This window comes from Pleurodeles waltl, chromosome 11 (assembly GCF_031143425.1).
Source record: "Pleurodeles waltl isolate 20211129_DDA chromosome 11, aPleWal1.hap1.20221129, whole genome shotgun sequence".
Taxonomy (NCBI): domain Eukaryota; kingdom Metazoa; phylum Chordata; class Amphibia; order Caudata; family Salamandridae; genus Pleurodeles; species Pleurodeles waltl.
Genome location: NC_090450.1, coordinates 882407603 through 882431637, shown reverse-complemented (window position 1 = coordinate 882431637; position 24035 = coordinate 882407603). Strand labels below are relative to the sequence as shown.

General features: G+C 45.8%; 1 protein-coding gene across 1 annotated transcript in view; it reads right to left on the bottom strand.

Annotated features, from left to right (window-relative positions):
• SSH1 (slingshot protein phosphatase 1) overlaps positions 1-24035 on the bottom strand; it is a 339738-nt gene that overhangs the window by 142986 nt on the left and 172717 nt on the right. Inside the window, exons 5-6 of the mRNA XM_069214779.1 lie at positions 15646-15767; positions 425-493 (exon numbers count right to left, since the gene is read on the bottom strand). Coding sequence (XP_069070880.1) covers positions 425-493; positions 15646-15767 — 191 coding nt within the window. The remainder of the gene's footprint in view (positions 1-424; positions 494-15645; positions 15768-24035) is intronic.

Here is a 24035-nt window from a genome sequence, read left to right as displayed (position 1 = left end):
GAAACTGGTGTATTCCAAACGTGTTCAATTTAGCATATGGAAAGTGTCATGTCTAAGCAGAAGCACAAAGTTAGCATCATACACTAACTCTTAGAAGAGTTTAGTGTGCTGAATAGCGATACTAAAGCAGGTTCAAAAGATGTATGCACCCAAGGGTATGAAGAAGAAAGGGATAACAGAGCGTAATCTAGAAGGGAAGATGGATGAGACTCAAGGTTCAGACTGAAACCATTCAAATGGCTCCATACCAATCTCTCCCACGAGTCAGAATAAAAGCATTGAGCAAATGTAATTCCAAAGTGGGAGCAGGTTGAATGGCTTCTCACCAGTCACCCATTCTGGATGACTAGCTGCAGAACAAGTCAATACAATTATTTAACATGAAAACAGAAAACGATTACTTTGTTTCTATTTTGATCCATACCCATCTCCATCAAGATGTATCTTGGTATCACTCCAAAGGTGTAGCACCATTCCAATGGTACACTGCTTGCTGTTATTAAAAAGAAAACAATACTTTAAAACACACGATCTTAGAAGTATGAGTCATGAATGAATCAGGGTCTCAAAAATGTCACAACCCCATTAGCTAGAGTGCTTCTGTCAAACACGTTGCATGGACCTTACAACACACCCAAGTCACTGCATCAATCCAGGGTATCACACATTTTCTTCGGCACTACCCAATAATGAGATACAATGTTAAAAACAGTTCTTTCTGAAACCTTAAGAATAACCCTACTCAACAGAATACACCACTAGGTAATCTCCAACAGACATGTTGCCATCTTGCCCACTGGAAATGTAGCGATAGTACTAAGGAAGAGGAAATTCAGAAAATAAACACCTATATTTCAAATTGCTTGAAAATATGACAATTTGATATATGTTCGGTTTCGTGAGCAACTTGAAGTAATTCCACAATATTCTTCTCTTTAACAATGGAAACACTGACATTAAGATACACTCATTGCATTCTTCCATAAAAAAACACTCAGAAATAGAAATGTTTCCAGACCTCGACTGTTCATTTTCTTTGTGACCATCCGACATCTTCGCCACCTATCAACAGCTCTATTGCCCCATTTATAACCTTCCATTTGCAGTGTGGTATTAAACATGTAGGGTTTAAAATTATTCTACCATTACATCTAAAGGAATTAAGACTGCAGTACCATTATTCCAGGGGTCTCATTCCCTACTGACATTGTCTGCCAGCTCTATTCAGTGTCTGAAACATTCATCGCTGCCGTCTTCTACTCATTGCAGAATTTGAAACATGTTGAGACATGCGGTCACTAACATTTTCTCCAAAAATGTTTGTCGTGCATATGTACACCTTTTCTATTAAGTATGCATTCAGAAAGCATTCGAAGGACATTCTTTTTAATATAGGTCTCTCACATATCTGTTCACAACACATCAAACCTGTACCTATCCATAACTGTACTAATATTTGAAAGTTGTTCGTTACCCAGATGGTTGTTCAGTCATGGTAAAAACAGAGAGATTTGGTCGAAAGTATCTAAGTATGTGCTGATTCACTTTTCGAACAGACTAATATTTTCCCATCTTGGTCTACACTGTAAGCATGTGCTTTAGTATACAAACACCTTAGTATCTCAGTCAATAATATAAGTGATCTTCTGTCCTTACCAAAGTGTCAGCCTAATTTGCTGAGTACACCTCGAAATTCAAGGTTCTTACCTCTCAGGTGGGGTGAGCTATGAAAGAGCAAGTTATTTTACATATCCATAACTGGGGGTTTAGGCTATGTGCTGCAATTAAAGGAACGAAATACTCTCCAGATGATCTTTGAGAGGTAACTCCATGTTTACTTCAAGGGCATAACTGCAGCTTGCCTGTTGCGGATCCTCCAAAGCCCAATACTCTGCTTTGCAAAGTGCTTGCTGAGTAGAAAAGCAGCAGCTGGTTCTGACGAAGGAGATTCTCTCTTTGTTTCTGTTGGTCAAATTCCACATTCAGCGCTGAGCAGCATTTCTCTCACACTTCACACAGTCAGCGCTGCCAAGTCTTCCTACTTGCAGTCAGAATTCACAGCATTACTTACAGAATATGCTTGTGTTGGACTACAAGTCCAATTGATCTGGCAGCACTGGTAAGCTTGGCAATACTTCCCAGACCATTTCACACCCTAGGCAGCAAATTAATAGAACTGGGTGCAAGAATTTTACTGAACACTCCAAGATGATTAAACACGGGTGAAATGGAAGGAATCATTAAAAGGTGTTTTTCAAATTTAATTTCGAGTTCATGCACCAGGTCCACAGGGATGGGTACATTCTCTAATTCCCTAGATCATAAATTGTTTGAGCAAGACAGTGCCCCGTCTTCCACCAACAACATTTCTTGCTTTGTCAAAATGTTACTTTAGCCAAATGTCAGGCATTTAACCACTGATCGCTACTGTGCAGCTATGAAACATGGCTACTGGATATCATCTAATTTTATCTAGATTGAATACAATCTGGGTGTCCTAGGCATACATAAAAAGCTTACTAATAGACTCAGTAAGTCTGGTCAGAGGCTGGACGTAGATGTTAAACATGATGGACATCAATGTAGAGAAATGTAGAATGTCACGTCTGAGAGCTTTCTCCGGGAGTGAAAAGATAAAAGTGGCCTCACTTATAAATGGAACAAACCATTTATAAACAGTAATGACCGGTGTAGCTCGCTATATAAGTCACATCTGAAGTAGACCCTAAAGGAATGCCTTTTTCCCCAGAAGGCTGCTGCTTGAGGCTTGCTTTGTTCCCCAGAGGACTGCCCTGCTGCTACCAGAGGACTACCATGCTGTTCGAGGATTTCCTTGAACCCACCCACATTTGCTCCCTTCTTCCTAGGCTACCCGAGTGACTCCAAGGGTTAGATGGCTGCCACCTGTGTGAGCTACAGGGACACAAGCTCCAGAGGCCTCTCCGCACTGGATCTGCCTCAACCTGCCTGAGCCCTGCTGGAGTCACTTTCTGATCCCCGAGACGCGCCTCCCCAGGGCCTGGATGTTTGGCTGGCAACAGTTGACCTCCTGCTGTAAAGAAAGATGAAATCTTGATATTATCGGCTTGTCACGACTGCGAACTGGCCCATTCCCACCCAGACTCTGCCACCCATGACAACCGCCAACACAAAGCTCTAGTGAACCCGACTCTCTGTGCTACAGCGACGACAAGCAATGCAAGATCCACACTATGCACTACAGCAAAGGCAGCCCACGGTGCCAGCATTGACCATCTGCAACGTTTGACTGGATCTTCATGCTACAGTGACAACCATCTGCACCACTCCCCATCCTCCTCATGGCATCCTCTACCGCAAATGTAATTTTTTGAGCCAGACTTTGAGAAGGAGCCTTTTTCAGTGGGACTAATATGGTTGCTGTATCCTGTCTGCACTCCATTACCGTCGGCCTGAACTTCTGACTTTCCCCCGGTCTGGCACGGTCAAATGACCACGAGTGGCACTTTGTGCTTTTAAGTGCTATATCTACCTAAATCTTTGAAACTGAATCTCTCTAGTTCTACCGATTGGAATTTTGCCATTCTGGTATCTTTTTGTTTATTAAAATGTACTCTATATTTCTAAATTTGTTTGGGATTTTTCTTGTGCTGTGATTTCACTTTATTTGTGTGCTGCATAAATACTTTACAGTTAGCCTGTAAGTTAAGCCTGACTGCGTTTATGCCAAGCTATCAAACGGTTAAGCACAGGTTAATTTAGTAACTTGTGTGGTTCACCTTGACAAGGACTGTGGTTGTTGCACAAGTGGGGCTTCCATCCCCCTCAACCAAAAACCCGATTTCTTGCAGCAGCAGAGGGGGAATTAAATATTCTCAATGTTTTAGCTCCAACTTACAGACTCGCAAAAAAATACAAAACGCCCAAGTGGTGATGGCAAGCAAACTAGAACCAATAGAAGACAAATTGCTGAATTTGAATGCCTGTTATACTGAAAGAGAACACTGGGTGTCTGATTTGGAAGGGACAACTATCAACCAGTCTGAATTTGTTGGATTATTATTATTGAGGATCTTGAAAATCGATCCCGGAGGTCCAATTTGAACCTGGTGGGGGATCCTGAAAGATGGGCGAGAGATTCTGAAATGCTGGCTTCCAAACTGATCTCCATGATTGTGCTTAAAGAACCTCAGGAGGGTGTCTCCATTGCTACGGCTCATAGGGCTCTGGAGTACCACCTAAGGGCAGGACAAAGACTCAACCTATTCTGGTGTAATTTCAAAATTTTAGGACCCAAGAAAAAGGGTGAGGGCACTGAGGTGTGGGGGGTTAGGGCATGGGAAGGAAAGCAGAAGAGTGCAGGACGGGTACCTCTTTTGAGAATAGGGAAACAAAAAAGATACAGGTCAGGCTAAAGACGGATGAGAAGCCTCCAAATATTGGGAATTCCTAAGGCCATCAACATAGACACCCTGATTTTCAACCTGGATGGGATGACGGTTTTTAGTTTTAATGTTAATGGGATTAACAATAGATTACAATTGGAGGTGATTTATGCCTGGTGTAAGTAGTTTAACCATAGTATAACAGCATTACAGGAGATGCACTGGATGAGGAGCAAGGAGAATAGTAGAGTAAAATCCCTTAGGCAATGTAGTTACTTCTTTTAAACAGCTAAAACTACTTAAAGAAGAGGGTCGATATTCCTGAGAAAAAAGACCTGCAAGTAAAATATTACCCGTTCCTTGATGATGAAGAAATGCACTGGGACGGCCATACTTCCCATGTGGATTGGAAATCAGAAAGTTAATTTTACTTCTTATTATGACCCTGTAAGCAGTGATCCGAGTAAGCTTCAAAAGCCTGGGTGGGAGTTAAGCTCTTTGCAGGGGGAGGCAATTATAGGCAGGGACTTTAATTTTGTCCCAAATGTTAGTATGGACTCATCTAATTTAGAGCAAACACAATGGAAGATGCATACTGAAAATGTTTTTAAAGATATTTGCCTCTGCGTAGGTGCATGTGATATTTGGAGATGGAAAAATAAAACAACTAATTCCTACAACTGCTATTCTAAATGCTTTCCCTCTGCATCAAGGATTATCTTCTCTTATGACCCCCTCCCTCTCTGTTACTGTGATCTCACAGTATCCTAGTGGTCTTCTGGACCATTGGGTCGTTGTCCTAAACTGTGCTTTCCCCTCACTGATTAAGATCCATAGGTGGGTTATGGATAAGACTATTATTTTGGAAGAAGATACTTTAGAAACTGTGAGTGATACTACTAATGAACCCACAGCCAATGTGCTTGTTGTCTGTGAGGTCTCTAAATGCACCATTAGGGGAATCCTAATTTCTATAAAAGCCTTTAAAAGTGAAGAAAGAGAGGGAGAGAATTTGTCTTCTACAGAATGGGGTACAGATTTTTCAAGCCCTTGGTGTAGACAGTTTGGATAGCTCAGACATTTTAGTTGACAGGAAGGAAAAGATCAGAGATTTCTATCTCCAAAGGGAACTGATTAAGTATCAGACATTTCAGCAAAAAGTCTATGAAGAGAAGTCTATAACCCCGTTCCTTGCTTGGTGGGCTAGAAAGTGGGTTAATCATAATTCAATTACTCGAGCCTGAAACTTTCGGACTAATCAATATATGGAAGAAATGGATAAAATTAAAGAAGTCTTTCTTGATTACTATATCAATCTGTATTTAGATGATCGAACAGGGGGCACAGGGTTGGAGCCGCAAATTGATGAGTACCTTGATAATTTGGATCTACCCGCTTTGACACCCGAAGCTGCATCTACTCTTTCTAATCCAATCTCTGAGAGGGAGATACAGGAAGTAATAAGACAGATTCCCAATGGCAACACTCCCAGAATGGCCTTGGTTTAGCGTTGTACAAAACCTTTGCCCCATCTCTAACTGGACCTATGGCTACTTTATTTAATCATTTATTGTGCAGTGCACGCGTCCTGGATACATTTTGTAGAGGAGTTTTGATTAACGGATCAAAATCTTACAACCTCATAACCTCTTAAACGACGATTACAAAATATACACTAACATCTTAGCCAACCAGGTTAATAGGGTTGCTATAGCAGGGGGTCCGAAAAGTTTTATTAGCGGGCAGAATTTATATTTTAATGTGCATTTCATGATTGAGTTCATCGATTTAGTAACAGCTGATGAAATCCCAACGATTATCGACCATTGTTTGAATCGATGCCGAGAAGACTTTCAATCTTGTAAACTGGAGGTTCTTTTTCCGAATCTTGGCTAAATTTCAGTTCCCACCCAAGCTTACCTGTTCAATGTGTACATTATACCAAAGGGCCACTGCACAGTTAGTTATTAATAATTCACTGGTAGGGCAGATATTTATTTTATCATGGCATGCAACAGGGATGCCCCCTTCTACCATTTCTATTTGCCCTCATTATTGAACCCTTAGCACAGAATATTCATCAGAATAAAAATATCATATCACCCCTGTACTCCTCTGTATCTAAAATAAAACTGTACATGGACGATATTTCTTTATTTCTAATTTCTAGGGCCTTGCAGTAAATTGAATCCCTTTTTGGGCTATAAGGTGAATAAAGCTAATACAGTGCTTATTGTTTAATGCCTCCCTCAAACCCCTTCTGCTAGTTTTGAAAGCAAATTATAGCGTAGGGTAGGCCCAAAAAGGTATTTGGGGATTTATTATTCAGAGGAGCCGGGGGAGCTGTTTCATAATAATTTTAATTTCAATCTCGTAATAAGAAAGGTCTTAAACCTTCTGGAAAAATTGAAAGACTTGCCTCTTTTTATCATAGGCCACACACCATTAAAATGTCAGCTTCACCCTTGATTCTGTTCCTCTTTTAAGTCATTTTTTTGTAAGTTAGAGGCCTCCTGTTTTGTTAAATTACAGTGGGCTATATCATATTTCATATGGAATCAGAAACATCCTGCGTTAAGTGTAAGGTCTTACAATGAACAAGAGTGCGGGTTGATTGAGCTCCTTGACTTTCGGCAATATTATATAGCATCTTTTATTGTTCAGGTTTGCCGTTTTTCCAATCAGATTTCAAATTTCTATAATTACATTTTCAACTCATGTTAAAAAATGTCAATGTAGAGATCTCTCTTAGTGCATTAAAAACTTAAAATCTCACAGGAAAGTAAAGTATAAGATATTGAGGCCCTCATTACAACTTCAGTGGTCCTCACAGAAGACTGCCGAAGCTGCGGGCGCCAGTATACTGCCAGTGCTGGCGGTATTTCTGGATCCCTATTTGGACTTTTCAACTGGGCCAGCGGAAAAGTCACATCAGCATTGCTGCCGGCTCGTAATAGAGCCAGCGGCAATGCTGATGTGCAGTGGGTGCAGTAGCACCCGTCGTGCATTTCACTGCCCGAAATTCGGGCAGTGAAATGCGCGATGGGGCTGTGCCTGAGGGCCCCTGCACTGCCCATGCCAAGTGCGCGGGCAGTGCAGGGGCACCCCAAGTCCCCCTTACAGCCAGCCTTTCCATGGCGGTGTTTACCGCCATGGCCAGGCTGGCGGTCAGGGACTCATAATCCCCGGGGTAGCGGTGCTTGCACCGCTGCCCTGGGGCCGCCTGGCGGTATAGTGGAGGGGCCGGCGGTATGGCCGTGGCTATTGCGCCACAGTCATAATAGCTGGCGGAACACCGCCAGCCTGTTGGCGGTATTACCGCCAGCTTACCACCGGCCGCCAGGGTCGTAATGAGGCCCTGAATCTCTTTTCGACCATGAGACAATAGTGCTTTACTAAATACAAAATTCCTGTGGTTAACACTGAGACATCTTTGCAGTACTGCTGGCATCTGTCGCCTAGTCTGACTGAAAGCAAAATAAGTAAAAGGGCAGATTTATTTATTACAAAAATAGATTTTTACGAGGGGGTTACCATAAAATCACCCAAAAATATTTTTAGCAAAAAAAAAAACATTCTTCATCGCTCTCACTTTTGTATGTATGCCCAAATATGTGCCATTCTCTGAGACTTGGTGGGGGCAGATATGGATGTTTTCCAGGAACTTTATAAGGAAGGTGCTTAAAGAAGATAACCTAACCCTGAGCTATTGGTATAAGGAGCTGAAACCGAATGTGGAGCCAATTTTGGAAAAGATGAGATTGGAATGGTTACAGTATATTGAGATACAGTTAGGTGAAGCACAATGGGAAATCTACTGGCTTTTTTGTGATACAGTTAGGTGAAGCACAATGGGAAAGATATTTGTATTTTTCAGTGGTTGGATGCTGCATCTTACACTGCAGATTTTGAACAAGATGTTTCTTGCCACTGCCAGAAAGGGACCCTAATGCAAACTGGAAAGGGTATTGGCTGCATATGTTCTCGTCTTGTAGCACCTTAGAGGCATGTTGGAGGGGAGTATTTCAGGTAGTTGGTATTACAACAGATAGGGCTATGCCACCCTCCCCTAAAGTGGCCTTCCTCTGCCTATCTGACTTGGAAAAGCCAGAACAGCAAAGACCAAGCCACTTTATATTTTTTGTGTGCTACTAGCTCGATCTCTGACTATCACTTATTGGAACTCTTCTGGAACCCTGGAGTAGACGTGTGGGTTACACAAATGTAGAAAGCTAGCCAGTGAGAAGCCTGCTATCATGCCAGGCACAAACGACTTGCTTCATACTTTAGAGAATGGAAAATGTGGGATAGTGGGTCAGTTCAATATATTCAAGTATCATCACTTAAATAATGGCCCCACTAAAGCGAGTATAGGATTTGCACTGTATAAGCACAGCCACTTTAGGCATATGAATGTAGCCAGAAAATGTGAAGACTTAGGCAAGGGGCAGAATGTAGTACATAAATGACTTATCACTCTGTTACTTTAATAGCAGGCTTATTTAATTGGGTGTGGATTTCAAATTGGGTTTGTACTGTGTGGCACAGACCCACTATAAGGAAAATGTATTGGTATTGTCCTTGAGCTTTCTAGTTTTAGGTTCAAGTGGGAAGTGGGTGTAGATTTTAAATGATCTATTTATGTACAATTTGATTATTCTGGTCCTGCCAGAATGAAAAAGGGTGTAGGGGTTACAATGGCACAATGAAAGAGCAGGGGAGTTTGATAGATGTATATTTTGATTCTATTTCGATATACTTGGAAAACATTTTGCTAGACCAGACAGTAAATGGAGTTACCTTTGTATGATGCATTATAAATTTGCCCTTCCTCAATTACTTAAAGTCAATAAAATATATAAGAAACAGAAAACACTAAAACCCCTTTTAAATAATCCAGCATCAGATTTGATTGCTTTTCAAGCTTTCCTTGATTGGCGTCTGTTGCTTTTTCCAAATTCACTTCTCATTGCTCCTTACTTTGTGCTACTGTGACTCTGCCTGCAAGCATGGAGTTTTTCTCACAAAATTGGAGAGCTACAGTGTGGCTGAGATCAAGGGATTCTGCAGGGAGAGGGGCCTTCTCAAACCAGGAGCTCCAGAAGGCCATGAGGGCCTGGAAGGAGGCTCACCAATTACAACCCACAGATCAGGAGGAGGAGGAGGAAATGGAGGACCAGAAGGGGAGTGAGGAGGAGGAAGGAGAAAACCTCCTGATCATGATCCCAGAAGAGAGAGGAGGGCCACTGGAGAGGGGTCCCCTGCAAGATCCAGAGAAGGCAGCAGAATCTGTTCCCACAACCTGTCCCCTGAGGAAGTGGAGGGCAGGAGAGCTAGAAGAGAGTTTCAACTGCAGCTGGCCAAGCTAAAAATGATAGCAGCCAAAGAGGGGGCCTGCTGTAAAGAGGGCTGCAGAAACTGCTGTTGCCAAGAGGGCTTCAGAGGAGGCAACTGCCCAGTGAGCTCTATAGGAATGAAAATATGAGGCTGACAAGGATGTGGAAGAAAATAAACTTCTGCTGGCTCATGAAATTAGTCTGATGGAGCTGGACCTGAAAGTAAGAAATCACTAAGGGTCCGCCAGCAATAGTGGCAGTGGTAATCCAGTTTTCAGTGGAGATAGGAGAGTCCACATCCCCAAGAATCTAGTGCCTAACTTTGCTGTGGGGGATAACATTAACAAGTGATTTGAGGCTTATGAAGATTCCTGTGAAATGCAGAGGGTCCCGGAGGAGGATTGGGGAGCCAGTCTATGGAGTTACATTCCCAATGAAGGGAGAGATTCACGACTGCCCCTAGGGAAGGGTGAAAGCCTAAAGTATCCCCCACCCCAGATGTTTAGGGACAGCCAGAAGCTTTTAGGCCAGACATGGGTGGATTTCATGGATTGCGCCAAGAAGGCACAGGAGGGTTGGGTGAAAGGCAGCAATGTTGGTAATTATGATGAGTTGTTCAATCTTATTCTTGGAGAGCACATGCTGAGTCATTGTTTTGCAGAGCTGCACCAACAACTTGCTGATTCTAAGCTCACTGTCCACTCTGAGCTTGCAAAGAAAGCAGACCTCGGGCTCACCACAGGGTCCAACAAGAAGGTACCTGGGAGTGACTTCAAGAAGGGTGGTTTGGGTCCCCCCAGCGAAGTGAGGGGGAGATCTATGGTGACCCAGAGTAAGCAGGTTCACATGCCACTCCTGAGAAACAGGAAGGAGGGGTTCTTGTGGGCAGTGGCATAGGGGCACCCCATTTCCAACCCTGCTGCTTTTATTTCTCTCAGTTAGGACAAAAGCAGGGGGACTCTGTCCTATGAAATCACTTACTGATGGACACTCTACAATGGTGGCCAAGGTGGCCCTGGAGGGGAAATAGTTCCCCAGAGCAGAGGGTAGAACATGCCCTAGTCTCCTTTAGTTGGAAGGCGTGTGACCCCCAAGGGTGGGGGTCCTCACTTGTGTGGTGTGGAAGTAGGGAGCCTAACACCGGGGCTGTTTCTCCCCCCACCGCCCTCCAATAAATAAACTAAGAGGTGAGGGAAACTTTAGGAGTAAGTAAAGAACTAATTGCCAGGCAAGGCTGGAAGTGAGGTCTATCAAAGGCCCCCGCTTGGAGTCTCTACATGGCACTGGATGGCCTATGGGGCCTGGCTCTTGACACTGACAGTAGCCCCTGATGCTTAATGTCCTTCTGGGCAGAGTTTTCCTTGGTTTTGGGGGCAGCCGTCTGACTCAAGGGGATGGAATTGGCCACATCACCTAGTTGGCCATGGTAGTACTGTCTGCCTACTGGCATGCATCTGTGAGCATATAATGTTCAGGAGCTTCACAGCTGGGGTTCACAGATGAGGAGAAGTATTCCCCATGGACGCAGTAGTGACCCAGAGGATAATGTCAGGGGGATAGTTAGGCTTGGATGGGCACAGAACTGACAAGTGCCTCTGAAAGAAGAGGGCCATTGTCCACATTTTATCACCTAAGCAGGTACGTCTATTGAGGTATTGATTAGTCTACCCTAATGTTTGGCTGGACAGGGGCCATGTTGGACCTGGTCCTTTTGCAGAGTCTCCCCCAGACTTTTGCCTTCTATTGCTGAACCAGTTTTGTTGGCATTAGGGCTGTATGCACCTTTTTTCTCTCTGCTAACCAGTGGTAAAGTGCTTGTGTTCTCTCTCTAAAACATTGTACAACTGCCTTATACCTAATTGGCACATTTACTTTACTTATAAGTCCCTAGTAAAGGGTACTACCTGTACACAGGTCCAGTAAATTAAATGCTGCTGGTGGGCCTGCAGCACTCATTGTGCCACTCAATAAAGTAGCCTTTTAAAATACTTTTTGACTCAGGCAAGCCACTGTGGCCAGTAGTGCAGTTTTAAACTGTCATTTCAACCTACCAAAATATTTTTTTTGTTAGGACTAAACATTCATTTTTAATACTTATAAGGCACCCGTAAGGTAGGGCCTAAAGGCTAATAGGGCAGAGTGCTTTGCATTTAAAAAGTAGAACATGAGTGTTTAAGTTTTACATGTGTTGGTAAGGAAAAACTCTTAAAGTTGTTTTTACTGTAAGGCCTATCCCTCCCATTGACTAACATGGGGATACTTTATTACGTTTAATAAGTGATAACTTTTGATTGGGAGTAGATAGAAATGTTGTTTGCACTCCGATGAAAAATGAATTGTAATTTAAAGTCCATTTTAATGTTAACGTCAGATTCAAAGTCACAATTCTAAAACTTCCACTTTTAGAAAGTTTGCATTTTCTTGTCCTAACTATTTGTGCCTTCTGCCATTATCCTGGGTCACATGATTTAAAATGTTCTGATGTTGGTGTTTGTGTATTCCTTCCAGACAATGATACAAAGGTGATTAGGTGTGGACAGAATGGGCCATTCTGCCAGGATTGTTGGGAGCGGAGCTGTACCCAGTCTCAGATACATTTCAAAGGGCTTTCCCTCCATCACATACAAAGGAGTGTGACACTAGTCTTTTGTCACACCAGCCTTCTTGTAGCCTTGACAGAGGTAGGGAAGAACTTTTCAGAACCAGATGTGGGGTTGTGCAGGGAATCTCACCACATCAAATGCTGGCACCAAATATATAAATATTGGACCCCCAGAGCCACTCTTCAGTAAACTCCTGGACCTGTGGGATTTAAAGAAGGACTGCCATGTTCCCCAGAGGACTGTCCTGCTGCTATAAAGGGACTGTCCTGTTGTTACAAGAGAACTGCCCTGTTGCTTGAAGTCTGCCTTGGTCCCCCAAAGGGCTGCCATACTGCTTGAGGCCTGCCCTCATCTCTGAGAAGGAAGACTGGACCTGCTCCCTTCATCCCAGGCTATGTAAGTGACTTCAAGGGATGGCTGGCAGACTTCCTGTCTGGGACACAACAAGCTCCAGAGGCCTCCGTGCAACTGCCCAGCTGACCTGCTTCACTGGACCTGCCTGATCCCTGCTGGACTGAGTGTCTGATTCTCAAAAATTGCCTCCCCATGTCTAACTCTTGGCTAGCATCAGTTGAGCTCTTCCGGTGAAGAAAGGGAAAATTCCAAAGTTTTGGGCTATTTGAGAACATAAATGGGCTTGTTCACTGCAAGGCTCTGGCGCCTGTGACGACCGCCAATGGTAAGCTCCTATGAACAAAGCTCTTCGCATTACAGTGACACCGTGCAACGCAAGATCCACACTTCATCATAGGTGATCGCAACGCAAAGCTTCACCAACAACAGTCTGCATTGTCCGACTGGATCTTTCTGCTATGGTGTCAATCATGTGCAATGCCAGATCTGCTCATCATGCTACAGCGACATCAATTTCCAACGCTGTCCTTGCGGCCTCCTCCTCCGTGATTGGAACTCTTAGTGCCAGTCTTTGAGAAGGTAATTTTTTTCAGCAGGACTAACCTGGTTCTTGTCTCCGGCCCACGCTCCATCATGGTCAGCTGAACTTGTGACTTTTCATCGACCTAGCACAACCAGATGACCGGAAGAGGAGACATTGTGCTTTTAGGTGCTACATCTACTTAAATCTCTGTAATGTAATAGCTCCAGTTCTACTGATTTCATGTTTGGGTTTGGTATAATTTTATTTCTGAAAATGTAATCTATTTTTCTAATTTGGTTTGGGATATTTCTCATGCCGTGTTTTCACTTTACTACTATTTGTGTGCTGCATAAATACTTTGCACTTTGCCTCTAAGTTATGACTAACAGCTTTTGTACCTATCTACCAGAGGGTTAATACAGGCTAATCTTTTTTTTAATTGTTTATTTATGCAAAGAAAAGAACACATAACTATGCCCTATATTATAGCAGATTAGATTTAAGGAAAAGTACAGTCAGTCGACCAACCAATGGCAGTACCAGTTCGAGACCCACACCCGAGTTCACACATAGTGCTCTGACCTAGTAGGAATAGAGAAATAAAACATTTATAGTACCAGAATAGGTTGAACCAACCACCACAAACGCATTAGGTACATTGATTAGTGGCACCAACCACTACATATTCAGTACAGTGCATTTCAATACATTAACTATCAAACAAACAGAACACTGCAATTATAGTGAGCACTGACAGAATAGAAGATAGTGCAACAATGCCCATACGACATCGAAGGTATCATGCACGCGTGGCCGGGGGGAGGGGGGGACACACGCCCGGTGGGGTGGCAACTGGACAACAGTCCATATACAAATCAGGGACAAGGATGAGGAGGAGGTCCACTTATGACGACCCCCACATCAAAAGCCAACCCTGGAGACACTCACCATGAAACCTCAAAACTCACAGCCATGCCTCTCTAACCTCCAACCTCGTTCCTTGAGTGGACTATGTCCAAAGTTCAGCAGCAGGTGGAAGCGTCTGTTAAGGGGTTCTCCCTCCCACTCTCTCGCACACTAGATAACTCATTAATCATATCACACCAGAGCTCCAAGTCGCAGTCAGTATGTTCATCCACTCGAACCCTTCGCAGGTGACACTCCTTTGCGGTGGCCCATTCAGCCAAGTCACTCAGCCAATCAGCACGCAGCGGGGGTGCGGGCTATCCCATCGGATCGCAATACGCCTCTTCACCAAGATAAGCCCCAGCTGTGCAAATCTATATGCCATCTTACAACCCTTCTTAGGGACAGGGACCTTTTTTCTCATGCCGGAATAATGAGAGAGGAAGCTCACAGAGTGAATTCTGCATGACATACAGGCACCGGGGAAGAACGATCATTTTACTAAGTGCAATTCTACCCATAACCGATAATGGGAAAGAGGTCCAGAATTGAACAGAGGCACGGAGGCCCTTCAGTACTCTTTCCATGTTTAGAGTAAATTGCAATTGCGGGGAGTGCGTCACTCGAACTCCTAAATATGAAAAGGACTCAGTCTCCCAAGACAGCCCCAAACAGGGTAGCTCTGGCACCGCCAACATCGACAGACCAGCCATCGGGAATAATACTGTTTTGTGCCGATTGATTCGGAGGCCCGATACCTGCCCAAAGATGTCCATCATCCCCAACAAGAAGGGTAACCGCACGCTCCGGGTCTGTGACATACACCAGGGCATCATCAGCACACAGTGATATTATATGCGTTCTTGTCCCCACACGGATGCCCACCTATCCAGCCCAGACTGTAGTTGTATGGCCAGGGGCTCCATAGCCAACGCGAACAGCAGTGGCGACAAGGGACACCCCTGATGTGTGCCTCGTTCGATAGTAAAGGACTCCGACACTATCGCCCCATACGCACTCTCGCCCAAGGTGCTGTATAAAAAAGACGCACCCAGGATAGAAAGACAGGACCTATACCCATCCTACGCATCACCTCCCATAAGTATTCCCAGGATAAGGTGTCAACCGCTTTCTCCATATCAAGAGCCACCAGAGCTGAGGGAAGCGTGGAGTTGCGGGTCTCGTGTAGTATATGTGTTAAGCGCCATATATTCATATGAGTAATACAGGCTAATTTAATGACTTTAGTGGTTCACCCTATCAAGGATTGTGGTTGTTACTCGAGCAGGGCTTCCACCCCCTCAGCCAATAACCTGACATGCTTACACAAATTAACACAAACCATATCTATTAAAATACTGGGGACATTTCTTTGTCCACACTATTTGCTTTTAGTTTTAAAGGGCCTCCATGCTTCAAAGAAAAGCAGCTGTGCCTCAAAGAAAGGCAGTTCATTTTCATAAGGTTTATGAGCATTTTCTTGAATAGATGATGGGACCCCTAAATACTAAGTTTACAGGAATAATTAACCATTCAAAAATAACTACACTTTATGATACCTCTCTTTACTGGTGAAATCCACTCCCAATAAAATATTTTCTTCTGTGTCTTGTCGTCCGCTGCTGTATACCACCACCATGTACCGCACTCTGTCAGAATACACACTTTCCAAACGCACAGCCTGAAAAGGAAAGACAAACAAGTTAAACAACCTTCCCAATTTTTTTTATATGAGCAACTTGTGAAAAGATGGAGTTACAGATTTGCATGGTCTTTCTTCCTTCTGATATCCCCCTAGATTCCCAAAATAATGCCATCCTGCTGAAGGAAGATTATAGAACAACACTGTTTTAATCAGTCAAGGTGTAGTTTTCCTATTAGCCCAGTTCTCAACTTCTTTATTTGGGTGTGGTGGCTAAAGCTCAGACTCCCAGGACAAGAGTGTACTACACACCAAGCGTGGGTAGGAAGTGATAAATCTAGAAAACCCGTGATAACATACACTGGCAAATTATTTGTGAACCAGATTGGTGTCCCAGTTCCAACAGACGATGTATAGGTCCAGACCTTTATGGATATTACATTCCCCTAGATATCAAGTGACAGGTGGTAGCGCTTTCTGATGATTGTACCACAGAATATTGACCCCAGAATATCGTGGTACAAGAATATCAAGGGCAGAATATCAAGGGACAAAATATCGAAAGGTAAGTGCATATAGAGAAGTATAGATTTTTTTTTGATTTGTGTTTTTATATGTTTTATTGATTTTATATAGCAGATATACAATACAAGCAATTGTCGGATATTATTACAGGATCATATTTATCTGATTAAAATTGCTCAGAAACAAACAGAACACCCCCCCCCCAGTTACACACCTATCGAAACATTTGTTACAATCATTGCATTCTGTAATTATTTCCCACTGCTTTGCTCATTGTGCTATATTTTGTTGCTGCTCAGAGAGGCCCCATTTGCGGCTATTGTGGTACTCCGGTTTTTATTTAATCAGTTCCCATGGGTGGCTGAGTGCGTTCTTACATGTGTTCGGGATAGGTAGGCGAAGGATATAGCTAGTTCTTCCTCTTTACCTTCCACCTCACTCCAGCACTATTGCCCTCACTCTAATTAGCCGCAGATTTGAGAGGTGTGGGGGATTATACCCATTAACTATTTACTTATCTCAATGGGCTCCTATTCTGTTATTTCTAGTAGGGATTCTGGTGAGTTCAGTTTATGTGCTCTGCCGCCCCCATCATGGAGGTTTATTATCGTTTTTTGTCTCGAGTTTGGTTATTAGTGTTTCCCAAGTGTCGCATCCTGTGTGTACCTGGCCATCCTGTGCCAGTTTTTTAAGCACCTGAAGCTCCGTGCGGGCCCAGCCTAGTGTGAGGGTATGCCAGGACTTCTGATCAGGGGCACTGGGTGCTTTCCAGTGCATTGCTATTAATCTTTTGTACATCACGTAGGCCAAGTCTACAAACTTGTATAAGTGTCTATGTTTTTTTGCTCCAGACCTCACTCCCAGTAAACAAGATCTGGGGTCTGCCGTCAGCGCTAGCCCCGTCCATTCTGATGTCACTTTCACCACCTTTCCCCATTCTGTTTGCAATTGAGGACAGTCCCATACCATGTGATAGAAGTGGGCAGATGGTTCCAGGCATCTGGGGCACGTCGGGCCCGTGCCCGGAAACATCCGCTTTAACCTGGCCGGTGAAAGGAACGTTTGGTGTAAAAAATTGAACTGGGTGTATCGGAATCTAGGGTTCCTTGATACACCCGAGCATAAGACAATGCTTTCGGCCAGTCTTCTAGAGGGATCGGAACAGGGAGGACTGTGTTCCATCTCTCCCTGGCCCTCTCCAAGTAGGGTTCCGAGAGTTTGCTGAGTGTCTTGTATAGGCTTGATATTGCTTTGATTTGTGCGTCGCCTTGCAAAATATGATGTATTATGGGAGAGGACTCTGGTTCGTGGTCGCCTGCTCCCCACGTGTTCTTAATTGCGTGGCATATTGCATAATATGCTAAGAATTGACCAGAGTTCACTGCAGTGAGGGCCTGGATGGCTTAGAACGACATTAGTTTGCCGTCCTCAAAACAGTCTCCCACTATCTGTATCCCCGCCTCTTGCCACTGCGACAATGAGTGCGGGTCAATCCTATGCCGACCCGAGAGACATTCCAGCGGAATTAGCGGGGTGTATGGGAGTGCTCCATGTCCCTTCTGGGCATATCTCCGCCAGCAAGCACACGCCACGGCTAGCAATGGGTTGATGATTTCAGTTTTGGGATGCTTATCGGACAGCCATGTCAGCAGCTGGGTTCCTTTTAGCCGAGTCTGCAGCCATACAGACTCGGCTGTCGCTGGTCTATGAAACCACTGCTGTATCCACTGTAGCTGTGCTGCTGCGTAATAGAGTTCAAAGTTGGGGGCTCCCATTCCACCCAACTCCACCGGTCGCTGCAGTGTGGTTAGAGTCACACGCGCTCTTCCGCCTCCCCATATGAGCTGTAGCAACGTTGTATTAAGATTACTGAAAAAACTCTGTGGGAGGATGAGTGGCAGGGCCGCGAAATATAGCAGCCTGGGCAGAATCAGCATGTTTGCCACTGCCACTCTGCCTGGAGGGGAGAGCGGTAGTTTGTTCCAGAAGCGTAGAGAACCCTTTATGGAGGCCAACGCTCTCCCCAGGTTGCCATCTCTGAGGTCCTCTGCTTTATGATATATGTGAACCCCTAGGTATTTAAATGTTTCGAAACACCATTTCAGGCGTCCGCTCGGGGCCTCTTCCTGTTTCCCTGGTGGCCATCTAATCAGCGGGAACACACACGATTTTTCCCAGTTTACTGCTAAGCCAGATATCGATCCAAACTCGGCTAGGAGTGACATTATGGAAGGTAATGACTCTGTGCCCATCCGGGTGTATATTAGAGCATCATCAGCATATAACGATATTGCGTGGTGTGTTCCGTTTCTATGTATACCCCAATCATTTGCCATAGAACGTACTTTAGACGCTAACGGCTCCATAGTTATAGCAAATAATAATGGGGAGAGGGGGCAGCCCTGCCTCGGGCCCCTGGAGATTGAGAAGCTGTCAGAGATCACTCCCCCCGTTTTCACCCTGGCACTTGGATTTGAGTATAGTGTGCGGACCCAGCGCATGTAGTTAGGGCCTATTCCCATCTGCCTCATTGTGACCAGGAGGAAGTCCCATTCCAATGTATCGAACGCCTTCTCAATATCCAGTGAGAGCACCATTTCATCATATGCATCAGAAGGGGCGTCACCCATTACACTCAGGAGCCTACGGATATTTAAGAAGGTGTTACGCTTCGGGATGAAGCCGTTTTGGTCATCGTGAATTAAGGTGTGTATGATGGGGGCGAGCCTATTTGCCAGAATCTTACCCAGTATTTTGCTATCTAAATTTAACAGCAAGAGTGGTCTGTAAGATTTGACATCTGTAGGGTCCCGCCCTGGTTTGGGGAGTACCACTATCATGGCCTCTCTCTGGGATGGGGGCAGTAATTCAGTAGCCCACGCCTCCTCATATACTCTCAGCAGTTGGGGCTTCAGGCAGGACGAATATGTGGAGTAGTATTCTATTGGGAGGCCATCTATTCCCGGCGCTTTATTCCTGGGCATCTGTGACAAAGCTAAGTATATTTCCCCTGTTGTGAGAGGGGCTTCAAGTGTGTCCCTGTCTGTTTGGGATAATTGCGGTATGAGGGAGCTTCCCAGGAAAGATTCAAATTGTGCGGCTGTGCACGAGGTGCGTTTGGAATATAACTTTCCGTAGTACTCTTTGAACGTTCCATTTATCTCTACTTGTGTAGTGACCGTGGTGCAGTTATCTATCCTAATAGCACCAATGGGAGAGTGTTGTCTATCTTCCCGTAATAGCCATGCCAGCATTTTCCCAGATCTATCTCCTTCCGATTGCAGGCGCGTTAAATGATAGTTGTAATCATGGCACCGAAGTCTACTATCTGCTTCGTTGTATTTTGTGCGGGCTGCTTTTAGTACTGTGTATGGGATTTCCCCCCTTGCAACTGCTATTTCAGCAATTCTTAGTTCCTTTTCTAATTTAGCAATTTCTACACTCAGTATGCGCCTCACTCCCCAACCCACGGAGAGTCACTGGCCTCTGACCACCGCTTTATGGGCATCCCACTCCACCGCCCGTGAATTTGCAGTAAGGTCGTTTGTGTCCCAATACTGGCGTAGTGTGGTGCTCAATGTGTCTACAAATGCCCGGTCTTGTAGCGCTTCTACTTGTAAGCGCCAAATAGAGATCCCCTTTTGACTCCTACCCCAGTTTAATGTTGCTCTAAGCGGTGAGTGGTCTGACAGTGTCTTCGCTAAATATTCTGTCTCATTTATCAGGTCAGCTATTTCCTGCGTACCCCATATTACATCTATTCTGGTGTGTTTTGTGCAGGGGTGAATAAAATGAATATTCCCTCTGGTGGGGATGTCTTATGCGCCAAATATCGTTTAATCTCATGTCACCTGCCCAGTGTTGCAATGGACTTGTAATGCTCCTCTTCGTGCTCCTGCCCCCTTGCGGGTTAGATCTATCCAATGCGGGGTCCGGTATGCTATTAAATTCCCCTCCCCATATAGCCGGGGATAATGGGTTTGCTAGCAATGACGGCGTGAGTGTGCCCAGAAATCCCGCTGTGCCACCGTTCGGGGCGTATATGCCAACCACTGATAGTTGTCTGCCATCTAGCTGGCCTTCCACTGCTACGAATCTGCCCCCTGAGTCTATTTTATGTGCAGTTTGGTGAAATGGGACGCCACCTGCGATCCATATCAATACTCCCCTTGCGAATGCTGAATATGTTGTGCCTACTAGTTGCCCTCCCCACTTCGCGCGTATCTCCTGCAGATCCGGTTCCGTTAAGTGCGTCTCTTCGAGGATAGCGATATGTATTCCCAGTCGCTTAAGGCGTGCATAAATTCGAGATCTTTTATTCAGCGTGCCCATACCTCTCATGTTCCATGTCATTATGTCATATTGGTTGCCGTTGCGTTTAGTTTGTGGTGCTATTAGGGGTTATGGGATGAACCTGTCCTTATATCTCCGCCTCGGACTGTGGGCTTTCCCCTTGCTGCCCCTCTGATAGCGATGCCTACTGTATTCGCATCTCGCAGTGGTTTCGCTTATTCGAAATGTGACTAAGGTGTGCATTTTGACTAACATGCTTCTACCCTCCCCCCCTGTTAAATCCCCCACTCTCCTAACAACTAATATATAACTACTTAACACGTGTATATGTAAAAAAACCTGTATCCTTCTGGATATCCGTGGTGGTATTATTGTGACGGTCCGCTGCGGCTCATTTATAGGGCTCGCAACAGGCCGCAGACTCTGTCTGCAATTATTTATGTGCGCCCCTGATGCGTGTGGTCCCCTCGGTCCCTCCCGCCCCCGTGGCCGCCCCCTCCCTCATGATATGGCCCCCCCGGACAACCATAAGCTTGTGCAAAAGATACTCTTTGTTTTAGAGAGTGTTCTTGCTTTGGGGTCACATGACATTCCGGGATCCACTGCGTCTGCCAGTCCTGTTTTCTCCGAGTTCTGAAGCGGATTGAGTGCTGTAAATCAGAGTCAAAGATCATCCGCTGTTCTAGGGGTGATCCGCGGTCCTATCGTTTCCCCGTCATGGTAGAGTCAGAGCTAGCTGTGTCCGGTTCTATGCTGATCTCAGGAGTCTCCCTTATCGTCTCGAAGTTATTCTGTGTTGGCAGGGGGGTTTCCTTCAGAACTTTTGCTCTTTCCTCAGCTGCTTGTTGAGCAGATGGTTGAACCTTTGTGCGCCTCTTGGAGCGCTTCCTTGACGTCGAAAGCGACCACTCATCTCCCTTCCCCTCGTCGTCGCACATCTGTGCAAGACCTTTGGCATGTAGTCATTTTCAGACGTCTTCCGGAGAGGTGAATATGTGCACACGATCTTCTGATATCACTCTCAATTTGGCTGGGAACAGTAAAACGTATTTAATGCTGAGTTCGCGCAGTCGTTGTTTGACCTTTACATAAGAGTTACGTTTTCTTTGCACCTCTTGAGTGAAGTCTGGGTAGGCGTTAATAGTTGATTCCTCGTAGTTATACGGGCCTTTGTTGCAAAACTGTTGTAGAATTGCATCACGGTCCCGGAAGTTTAAAAGTCTGGCAATCAGTGGCCTGGGAGGTTGCCCCGGAAGCGGGGGCCTGCCCGGAATTCTGTGTACCTTTTCGACTGTGAAGAACTTAGATGGGGCCCCGCTTAACACCACTTTAATCAGCCATTGTTCTAAAGTTATTTCCATACTTTGTTGCTGCATGTTTTCGGGGAACCCCAAGAAGCGGATGTTGTTTCGGCGCGATCTACTTTCAGCCTCTTCCGCCCTTCTCCATAGCGCCTTCAGCTCCGCGTCCAAGCGTTGAATCTGTTTCTGGTTGTCCTGAGCCGTGGGAGATAGTTCGGCCAACCCCTCTTCCGCCATTTTGACTCTTTCTGACAATTTGCGGTGATCCACCCTGAGTAGGTTCAGGTCTTGCGATACTGCATCTATTCTATTTTCCAAGGACGTTTTAGTGTCCATAATCGCCTGTAGTACCTTCTCTAGTTGCGCAGATTGAGTCATGAGTGTGCTCTCTAGTGATTGTAGGGTTGGGTTTGTTTGTTGGTCAGTGGGCGCTGGTCCATGCACTGCACGGTCTTGATTCTTAGCTGATTTAAGCCTGCCAGCCATTGTGTGTGTCTCAGGTAGGATTAATGGGGTGTGGCGGAACTTTACTGGATGCTATTGTGCAGCGGGTCGTCCTCTGGTCTCTTTGCGATGGTTCAGTGAGCCTGCTCCGGTTTTCGCAAGTTCTGTGTAAGAGGGGATGATGTTTGATCGGGCCTTGTGTGTGTTTTGGCTTCCTGCGGCTCGCTCCCGTCTACCCACGGGGTACTTCAGGGGGTCCTCTAAACAAACACGCTGACAGCCCCAATTATTTGTTGTTGAAGTTATTTCGTAGATGATAACTAATATATGTTTTGTTGTTGCCCAGTGTTGTTGCTGCGTAGCGTGGCAACAGCGGCCTTAGTGGGCGCGTGGTGTCCCGCAAGGGTGGAGATGCCTGGGGGGCAGTGCGCCAGTAGCAATAGGCTTCAGGGGTGGGCCCTGCGTAGGCGGAATCCAGGGCACCCAGTGCCGCAGAGGGGAACGAGCCGTCTGACGCGGCCAAGGGCGGCCCGTGCTGTTCTACACTCCCGTCAGATCCGCCTCTACACCCTATGGTCCCCCGGGGATATGTACTGCCCGGGAGGGTGCCAGTGTTTGCGGGTTTTCGCCACTTTATTATGCCCGGAGGGGGATGAAAACGAGGAGGAGGAGAGAGGGGGGCGAGAGAAAGGGGGGGGGGGGGTGCAGGCCCGGCCATGCTATTTCTTTCTGTGGTGTAGGCCACAGCACACCTCCCGTGCCCCCTCTTACCGCCCTATGTTGCAGAGCCGGGTTGTCCCGAAGTCGGCTGTTGAACAGGGTCCACGGGCGCCCGTCCTCTCTTGACACTCGGGCAGGGAGCCCAAACGGGGCAATCCCCCCCACCCCGGCACTATTTTCTTCCTGCCTGCAGAGGGGCCGAGAAGTGCCCTGACGCCCCCACAGGCACGACGTTTGAGGTCACGTGTCCCACCGCAATCTCGCCGGATTCGGTCCGCGAGGTTCCCGGCGGATCGCCCCGCCCGATCTCCCCTCATCGCGCCCTGCAGTGTACTTTCGGCGCGGGATGTCCCGAAGAGCCGGCTCCTCCGTGTGGGGCGAGCGCCTGCGTCCGGATGCTCCCGGCGCCTGTCAGGTCCTTTTAGGCCCGTGATGGCTGGCGCCCTGTGCGCCGGCGTCCGATCTCCAGTACTGAAGCTCCTTATGCGGTGTTCCTGGGCACCAGCGAGACGCGCCGGTGTCCCGGAGGCCGTTCCTGCACCCCCGTGTGCTGATTTCGCCCCGGGGGCGTCCTTCAGTATGTTAGAAGCGAGTCCGGGATGGAGCGCGTTCCCTAGCCGTCCATCACGGTCCCCATCTTGGCTCCTCCGTCTAGAGAAGTATAGATTTAATATCCCTGACGCCACCTATACTGTCTAAGTACACATACATAGAGTTGGGTACAAATAAATCTAGACTTACTTACCTGCGATAATTTTTTTTCAATATCGCTCCTTGATATTATGTTCCATTGATATTTGGGGGTAGATATTCATAACAAGCAGACTGTTAGTATTTCCTGTTCAGGACCACCAGGCTTTTCCTGGTGATCCCAAACTGAAAAAGTATGTCAAAATGTCTGCCTTAAATAAGGTGGATGATCTGAGTTGCTTAGACCAACAGCTCTATGTCCACCTAAGATTTCCACTGGCAGATCGCAGACAGTTCATCTAACTCTAAACAGAGCAAGCGGACCCAGTCTGAC